The sequence below is a fragment of the Drosophila elegans genome, unplaced genomic scaffold (assembly GCF_018152505.1).
Source record: "Drosophila elegans isolate 14027-0461.03 unplaced genomic scaffold, ASM1815250v1 contig_208, whole genome shotgun sequence".
NCBI lineage: Eukaryota > Metazoa > Arthropoda > Insecta > Diptera > Drosophilidae > Drosophila > Drosophila elegans.
This window is the reverse complement of record NW_024545578.1, coordinates 13,598,812-13,608,314: the sequence shown is the minus strand read 5'-3', so window position 1 is coordinate 13,608,314 and position 9,503 is coordinate 13,598,812. Positions and strand designations below refer to the sequence as shown.

General features: G+C 47.6%; 2 protein-coding genes across 2 annotated transcripts; one reads left to right on the top strand and one right to left on the bottom strand.

The window, feature by feature from the left end:
* Window positions 1–178: 178 nt before the first annotated feature.
* LOC108150327 (ubiquitin-protein ligase E3A) lies at window positions 179–4,712 on the bottom strand. The gene is made up of 8 exons (XM_017278448.2): window positions 4,300–4,712; window positions 3,987–4,241; window positions 2,693–3,549; window positions 2,385–2,626; window positions 1,762–2,322; window positions 1,510–1,691; window positions 954–1,446; window positions 179–893 (listed from the first exon to the last, which is right to left on the bottom strand). The coding sequence occupies exons 1-8, from the start codon at window positions 4,350–4,352 to the stop codon at window positions 555–557; spliced, it is 2,982 nt and encodes a 993-aa protein (XP_017133937.1). The 5' UTR covers window positions 4,353–4,712; the 3' UTR covers window positions 179–554.
* Window positions 4,713–5,966: 1,254 nt separating this feature from the next.
* Window positions 5,967–9,311, top strand: LOC108150328 (protein FAM91A1). Its single transcript, XM_017278450.2, has 2 exons — window positions 5,967–7,920; window positions 7,983–9,311. Exons 1-2 carry the CDS (start codon window positions 6,111–6,113, stop codon window positions 8,978–8,980), a joined length of 2,808 nt encoding a protein of 935 aa, XP_017133939.1. The 5' UTR covers window positions 5,967–6,110; the 3' UTR covers window positions 8,981–9,311.
* The last annotated feature ends 192 nt before the right edge of the window (window positions 9,312–9,503 follow it).

The window sequence follows — 9,503 nt, the reverse complement described above, 5'->3', positions numbered from 1 at the left end:
GCTTTGTTTGTTGATGGTTTAAAAATAAAATGGTCAGTTTTCCCAACTTGAAGACGTTTTTATTGGAAATAGAGGGAATAATTGTAAGTATAAATTTAGTGTATTTTTAAAGCCAGATATTCTTGTCTTAATATCATGATAATACCCTCGGCAGCGATTTAGTTACGATGACAAAAACTTCGGCGCACAACTTCAAATTTATTTAGGAAAATATTCAGCGGGTTGCGACTTAAATGTGGGTGTTACATAGGTGAATGCACATAATGCGGTATGTGGTGTGTATTTACATTTAACTGGGCGACAAAGGGAAACAAAATCGCGTGTCCGTTCGGTCAGCTCGCTTGCCATCGCACCAGAAATTGAGCATATATAATTTGTATGTATATTGTCTCATTGAACAGGTCGTATCAAAAATAAATGGCAGAACCCAAAACGAACTCAAACCCATCAAAATCTTCTCCTTCTTCATCGCAAAGAGAGGTGGTATCAGTTCCGACAGTGACAGACTTGGATTTGGACTTGGAGTTTGGACTTTGAGATGGCGAGTACACCTTCTACAGCATTCCGAAGCCCTTCGAGTAGTTGATGGCCTTCATCAGGCGCTCCTCCAGCTTTTCGCGATTGCTGTACTCGGGCAGGAGCAGCACGTTGAAGCAGGTGTGCGAGGTAGGCAGCCGGTCACTATCCGGACCGTGTCGCGTGATCAGTAGCCGCAGGCACTTCAGCCCGCCCACCGGAACACGCGCCGATCCTGTGGTGAACTCGAGCAGCTTGCGTTTCGACTCGTTGGGCATGGCATGCACAATGCTCCAGAAATCCTGAATAATCTGTGTCTCCTCCGTGTAGCCGCCCTCGTACTCTGTCGAGTGCTCCAGTTCCACAAAGTCGAACTCCTAAATTGCATATATAAGATTATTAATTGGTAAACAAGTTTATAAGATAGAGCTACTTACGCGACTGCCGCAGACCAGCATCTCGATTTCCTCGGGCCGGAAGAGGAGCTTCAGTGGCGACTCATCCGTGACCATTTCAAAGCCCTTGCGGAAGGCATTGAACTGCTGCTGGATGTTCGTGTTCAGCAGGAAGTCACTGTACAGATTCACGAACAGCTGCTTGTTGTGTTGGCCCACCAACATCTCCTTGCCATTCGGCACCAGCTCGTGCTCCACCATCTCCCCGAAGACGTTGCTGTAGCTGATCTTGAAGGTCTGGTCGAACACCTCCTCCATATCTTGGCCCTGATAGTCCAGCATGGACTTAAGACTCTTGTACAGCGTCGGGCTCCAGTCGTTGAGGTCCGCGAAGGTTCCGCAATAGCCCATCAGCTTGCGATAGACCACCATGGGAAAGTTAACGGCCAGGATCACATTGTTATAGATGGCCAGACCTATAATGATCCCTATCAGTGTAAATTGAGCTCCGTTCTCGAAGGGTGTGGCATTGAACCTGCAAATTATGACAAATTACTTATGTATATTTTGGGAAACTATAGAAATAAAGTCCACCTACCACATATTATTGGTTTCCTCCTGCTGTATAAACATGCCAAAGGCCGGATTGAAAATCTCCTCCACGATTAGCTGGAAGAACTCTTTGGATACGCCACCTTCATCGATGCCCTGCTCGCCCACAAACTCGACCACCAATTGCTTCTTGAGATCCTTCGGATTGCTCATGGCCACCAGTTCCAGCTGCGCAAAAATAAACGATAATTATAAGCAGAATATATTGGGAATATAATTCCAAAGTAAGAGGACGCACCCCGATGAGCGCATCGTTGATAAGCTGATCCCTGCGCACCGTCAACTTAAGGTCCGGCCGCGGAGTGCCATCCTGACCGTCCTGGCCAAAGTTGTTGAGAATCGAGTAGAGCGAGGAGTAGCGTTCGCTGTACATTCTCATCCGGCTGTCGTAGTACAAGGCATCAACCTTCGTCGCCGGCGTGAGGATAAAGGCGTAGAGCATGAACGAAAAGTAGGTTGTCTGGCCAGAGCCCAGCTCGCTCTCCATGGCCAGTGTTTTGTAGGAGAGGTAGTCGTGGTGCATCTGGATGTTCTCGCTGAGCGCCTCGTTGTAGAACTCCTCCAGCGGCACCAGCGGTTTTCGGCAATCGATGGCCGACACCTGTAGCGCCTTCTCCAACTGATCCTCGGCGAACTTGGGCATGTGCGGGTGCAGCACTGAACTGTAGGCGAACAGGTCGTCCTCCACGGTTACACTGCCCGATGCGGAGGTTTCCACCGTTTCCGTGCGATCTTCCAACGGCGCCCGGCAGGATGGTCGTTCCAGCTCGCTGGCCAAGACATTTGCATAGAAGACAATCTGATTGAAGAGAAAAGTCGATGGGTTTTAAGCATTCCAAACCATATAATGTGACTATTTACCTTCAGAACTTTGGTGGCACTGATAATGGCCCCGTTCTCACGCATTGACTCCTCGTCAAGGAGCACCTGCAACGTGATCTGCTGCTGGCAGGCGGCCACCAGCGCCTGAAGCTGATCCGAGCAATGGGCCGCCCAGATCCTGGCCAGACGCGCCTGTGCCTGCACTGGCATCACCGCCGCCGCATGACACAGCTTTGGCAGCACCCTGTCCAGATAGTCCATGTCCACCACACTGTTGTTGGCTGTGGGGAAAACATTAAAAATAAATTAAAGAACCCTTTACGGGGGCAAAAATTTCAAAAACTCACTGTTGGTGGCCAGGTCAAAGCAGATGACCAGACAGTGTATGACCTTTTCCCAGTCGGGTCGCATATAGTGCACCCAGTCCGCCAGCTGGATAACACTGTTGGTCAGCTTGTCATTGATGGCTCGCTTGCGAGAGCCGAAAAGCAGTCGCTGTACGCAGCGTAAGCCGGGCAGATCCACCTGCGTGTCGCTGCTTTGCGACGGATCCTCCACCGTCGTTGCCTCTGTGGTTTGAGCCATGGGCACGTCGTCGTCGTCGTCTTCTTCCTCGGGCTCCGCTTCCGCGTCCGTTTCTACTTCAGCCACTGCTGAAGCACATGGCAGTCCCTCCTCCGTTGCCGCCTGCTCTTCCACTTGCTGTGTACTGTCCTCGTCCTTGTCATGTTCTCCTTCCAGAGTTCGTAGCTGCTCTTTGTTCAAAGACTCCGGTGGATTGGCCAGCAGCTCCTGGAGACTACTTGATGCTGCTGGTTCGGCGCTGCGTATGAAGCTCTTGCTCAGTCGATCCACGCTGGAGAAGACATCGCCGATGGCGTGGCAAAGCCTGTCGTAACAATCCGCCGCCCTGCATTGCTCGTAAAGAGCCATCAGACTATTGGCATCCAGGCTCTGTACTGCCGGCAGGGTGGGTGTACATGGCTCCGAGTCGCCGGAGGAGGGTTCAATGCCCCTGAGATCCAGCGGCGGTACGCTCTGGACAAGATTTGAGCTGGAAACCGCCACTACCACGGCAGCTGGCGCACTCTGCGACTGTCTGCTGGTCGTGGTGGTGGTGCTGGCGGAGGTGATGGTGCTCGTCGAGCTGCCGCTGCTGCTGCTACTGCTGTCGTTCGGCGACAGCATGTCCACGTCCTGGGGGCTAAGCGGGGGATTAGTAAACGTGTATAGGATTTGGGGGTAATACCAAGTCAGGTGCTAATAAAATAACTAGATTATGCCAGCAAAGTAATTCCAATAAATGGGTTATTCCAAAAACAATGCTCAGCTTGTTAGGCAAAATTGCATTAAAACCAAAGTGACGCATAAACAGATACACAAAATTTAGTTGGCATGAAAATTAAAAAACCAACATTTAAGATTAACTATTCAGTGATAAATCTAGACTTTTCTCTTGAATGTAAGTATCTTTTTCAGTTAAAATAATCTTAGGCTCAGAAAGATCTTAACTTAAGAACTCTTATTGATTACAAAAAGTCTGAAACATATAGAATTCCAACTTCCTTTAGAAATTCTTTAAAGTTAAATGTGGAAAATTCCGACTTGGCACAACCCAATTGCTACGAAAAGGATTCCCACCTGCTGGCCGCTGAGGTGGATGCCTCGCAGAGCTGTGCATCCTGGGAGAAGAGCTGCAGTGCCCTGGCGGCCACCTCGTTGGGCGTCATGGGCGCCACCTTGCCGCTGGAGGCGCAGTTGGCATTGGTGCAGTGGACGTTCCCGCAGCCGGACTGTAGTTGGTGGAAATATCGCTGGATCAGACTGCGCACCGCCGAGCGCTTCATTTCGGGCGTGGCCCGACCGCCTGCCGTTGCAGCTGCCGATCCCGATGCACTGGAGGGCAGGAAATCGGAATTAGTGCGTTGCGATTTGAGTGAACAAAGCTATTCACCTGGAAACACCTGGCAGATGCTGCTCCTCCTCGCCGCCGCCGCCACCGCTCATCTTTGTTGAAATCTGCGCACTTTACGCCCCCACCGCCGCCGCCTCTTTCTTTGTTTGCCAAATTTGTTTGTGCTCCACGCGCAAAAAAAAAAAAAGGGGTGCAAAAAAATCGATGTTGATGTCCCTTTTCTTGTGTCGCTGTGACCTTAAATTCTATAGCTGCCGCTGCTCTGTCGCTTCTTCTGCCGCTGCTGCTGCATTTGCTGACGGCGCATCGAGCTCTGGAGGCCGGCTTCCTTATGATATGATATCTACCATATATTTATCAACGATTCATCACAATAATTTGACAATTTTGACTTTAGAACGCAAGTGTTTTTGAAGCGCAGGCAAAGCAATATTGAAAATCATCAGCGGACAGTGTTGCATGTCGCCAATTGTGCCTGTGTTGGCAAGCGCACGCATAACTATCGCATATCGTATATCGATAGATTTTAGATCACTATACAAAAGTTGAAAAAGGTTTATATTAAACTTAATAAATAAGAAATGGTTTATTAAATTTTCTCTTAACTATTAAATAGTTGTGGTTCATTTAAAAACTCAGATCAAAATGTATTAGTTTGTATATCCATAACAATTTAACAGTTCATTTAAATGCTAGGGTTTGGGAAGTAGTTTGTTCTAGAAAAAGGCCGTTTATTTTTAAACCTAAAAGATACATTGGCTTTTTAAGTCTTTATAAAAATTATATAACATTGAAAATACTTAAAACTCACATAGTTTTTCTCTGTGTACAATTTATGTAATAGAATTAAGCAATTAGTATTGCTTCAACGAACCAGATCCAATAAAAACTCAACAGGTGGCTCATCAATAAACCATAAATCATTGAACAAATTACCTTAGAATAAACCACTGTACTTCTAATTTGAACGATCTCACGGGAAGGATGCAAATATTAAAAAAAGCGAACGGTTATAAGCCGTGGCTGGTGGATAGGAAGTTGGATTTCTGCAAATTCCTCCGAAGACCTTACGATCCATATGCAATATTTGTTTTTAAATTTGCAAGGGAGTTTACCAACTTAATCATTCTTGTCCTTTAATGGTACGTGTTATTTAAAAGCAAAAAAAAAACGTTGATTAACAACTTTAAATTTCTGACAAGAAGTCGTTTATAGTAAAGGATTTCTATCCAAGGCCAGTAGCATTCCTCCTACCTCTGCCCACTGGGGATTACATGCTACAAACTACCTGGATTACCCAAAAAACAACACTGCTAATTTCTGAAGTTAGTTTTACGTTTATTGAAGACATCATTGCTAATAAAAATTAAAATTAAATTCAGCAGAAATCCTTGAATAATTTTTGAATAATTATTTTTTAAATGTGCTCAAATTTAAAACCGAAAAAAAATTTGTTAAAAATAATTTTAAAATACACTAAAATATTTCTCAGAAGCTTAATTTAACCCAATTTTTAAAATGTTTTTATAATTCGTCTATCGATTCTAACACTAATGATTAAAATTAGCAGGTGACAGTTACCAAATTTAATATACATTACTTGTGACTTGAATTAAATAATTAAATTGTCATTATATTAGGGGCACCTAACTTAACCGAACTTTCCAATTTTCGATATAAATATCGACCAGTGTTGCGAAGCACCCACGTTTTTTATCAGCTGTCGACGTTTCTTCGGCACAAAAAAAAAAACGAAAATAAAACGCAGGTGGAAAATATTTGATTCCGGAGCCGGATGCCATGGAATGAGCTAGTTTGACCAGCAGGAGAATTCCAATCCCAGTCCCTAAATGACGGAGCAAGAGGATTTGGCCAGCGGCGGAGGCAGTGCGTCCACGGGTTCGGGAAACAATTGCCAAAACCAATTGCAACAATGCGTGCGTGGGAATGTCACCTGGGAGCTTTTGCCCGTGCACCTGCGGTCCGTGCTGCACAATAACCAGCGCGACTACGAGAAGTTTGTGTTTAACTACAGCCTGAAGAACCAGCTGCGATTTAGGGGCAACCTGGCCGCCAAGGTGTTCCGCCGTGAGCAGCGTTACTACGAGCTTTTGGTACAGAAGAGCATCAACGGGCTGGGCGCATTCCCCTATCACCTGGCTGATATCATAACCAAGGGCTTGAGAGTCACACCCTTCAACTACTACCTGGATGTATTGGGTCAGCTTCTGAGGAGCGACAAAAGCTATGACACATTGCCCAACTTTACGGCAGCCGACTGCCTTCGAGTGCTGGGCATTGGCCGCAATGAGTACCTGGCTTTGATCAGCGATCTGAAAACCCACACGCCACGCTCCTTGATCTTTGGCTCGCGGCCCAATCCGCTGGACTTCCTGCCACGCTTTCCCGTGCGCATCCACATCGAGCCCTGGTGGCGACTGGACATTGGTTATGTCCTAGAAGCGGACATCAGGTATCTAACGCCCGCGGAGAGAGGATTGCTCGATGATCTCATCGATTTTGGTGGCCAGCCGGCTGGGAAATGCGATCACGAGGTGGTGCACAGCCTGTACAGAAAGGGTCTGATCTATTTGGATGTTCCGATCAGCGGTGAGGATCGAATATCCATTCCACCGCTGCGTAACTTTGTGATGAATCGGGTGAGTGGCGATTACTTCGAGAATCTGCTGTACAAGATCTTTGTGAGTGCGGATGAGCACATGACCATCGCTGAGCTGGCGCACATGCTGCAACTGGAGCTGGATAGCGTAAAGCAGGCCATATCGTTCATCTGTCGGCTGGGCTTTGCCCATCGCAAGCAGGATCAGCTGAATCAGTCAAATCATTCCAGCTGGGAGGGTTACAACCAGCAGCAAACACCCGAAACACCACAAATCACACCGCTGAATTACAATCTACATGCCAGTGGCAGTTTCGAATTCGACCAGAGTCCCAAGTCCCCAAAGACCCCAAGGGAAAGGGAAAGGGAGAAGGACAAGGATAAGGATAGCAGTTCCATAGGCTATCTCTCCTCGGATGGCAACACCAGTGACTTCAGCTTTGCCAATCTGAATACCACGCCCCAGGAAAAGATGAACAACAGCGACGAACAGGAGCTGAGTTCGGAGCTGGAAACAGAGGATGTGGCTAAGCAGGCTGCTCCTTCTGCCACTGCTCTGCCGAAAAGCGGAAAGAGGGTGGGCTTCCTGTTTGACTCCACGCTCACCGCATTCCTCATGATGGGCAACCTATCACCTGGCTTGAAGAATCATGCCGTGACCATGTTCGAAGTGGGCAAGCTGTGCGAGGAGAGTCTGGACAGTTTTCTGGCTGAATTGGAACAGGTTTCGCTTCTGGATGCCGAGGGCGAGGGTGATGTCTCCCGCTACTTCGCGCACGCCGTCATTCTGCGCTCCACCATCTGCTCACTGCGGCATTTGCTGCCGGGCGGACTGGATCTGCTGCGATTGGAGTGCCTGGAGGGCTTGGATCGGCAGACCAGAGATCGCGTCCTGGAGAAGAAGTACAAGTTCATCATAGCCGCTTCGCCACTGACGGCCTCACTTAGTCACACATTCAGCATTCCCTATTTTGGCCAATTCTTGCGCAGCTCCGATGTGGCGCCCATGTGGAGCAAGCTTTTTTACAACCATATCACAGGTACACGAACATTTTAAACATGAATACATTGAATATTTGGTAATTACAACTAATGTGTTTAGGCTATGGACCGCCAAGTTTGCTGCTCTGCCGAGGAACTGTTCTGAAGACCTTGCCGCGCTTGTTTTTGGGCTATGGAAAACTGCTGGTCAACATCCTGCACTCCGATTCGTATGTGCTCAACTCGGAGAATTTCCGCAACCTGAACGATCAGCTCAAGAACGGCTGTGTGCTGTTGCAGGGCTATGGAATCCGCACAGCCGGCGTCCTACACTACGAGTCATTTCCATTCCAGCCGGCGGACACGCGTCAAGCCAAGTGGGCCGCCCATCGAGCCGTACGCAAACTGTCCAACCTTTTGGATCTGCGCCAGCAGTGCGGCTTTATAACATTCCTGAACACTGGGGTGCCTGATCTCGGCTGCGAAGAGTACGAGCTTCAGGTGCGATTGAAGCCCGCCCAGCGGCAGAAGCGCTCTTCGATTGCAGCCCCAAGCAAAACGAACCATGTGCCAACCAACGAGGTGACCAGCTTTCAGTTGAAGAGCCCCGATGAAAACCACTTTGCTGCCACGCCGGAACATGGTCCGGCCAATGAGTTCACCTCGCCGGATTGCAGTCAAGTGCTGGCCAGCGAGTTGGCCAAGTGCAGCAGTCGTGCGGATCTGGTGTCGCAGAGCTCCGTCGAGATACCAATGACTCTGGAGGAGATTGGCCTGGCAACAAACGATGAGGAGGAGCAGGAGGACGAGGACGACGACGACGCCACTGAAGAGTGGACACTGCTGGACGTTAGTTTTGGCGTGCCACTGTTCGATGTGGATACCAATACGAGGATTTGCGAGCAGTTGGTTCAAGGGCTCTGCAGCGATGCCAATTTGGAGGCATTGCCCGCGGCGGCCAGCCAGGCGCAGGTACTGTTCCTGAACTTTGTGCAACAGTGCCTGTACTTCGAGGACGATCCTGTTGGACAGTCAGTGCAGGCCAACAGGCCACTTCCGCATCCTAGGATCAACCTGGCCTTCGAGAACGGACATGTGGGCCACTGGAACGGGCGCTAAGTTGCATTCCCCAAGTATTCCGCATTCCGTTTACTTTCCCAGTTACTTATCAGTTTGTGTACAGTTGGCGGACCGATTTATAAGCAAACAGATCTATATTTATATATACGTATATATAACCGCTACCGCATTCACATATGCTAACCATCAGCCAAGTCAGCATTGCAGTCTGAAAGTTTGCGTTCGTTTTTTTATTAGTTTTGTAAGCTCCCGGGGGAGACAGAAAGATAAAGATTGGTTTTGTGCCCTCCAAATCATATACACATGCATAGCTTACATACCAATACAAATAATCATGTATGTCTGAATAAATGCAATTTTAAAACTTAAATTGATTTTAAACTTTACAATTTATTCACCCGATTTCCAAGAGTACGAAATCGGGAAAAAAAACAAATTTCAAGTAAGTTATTTATATTTCAGACTCAAACTCAAAGTGTTCGAGGAATACATTTAAATAACATCAAATAAAATGTCTTATTGTTTGTTTCAAATAAAATATGATGAAATTAATTTGGAAAAC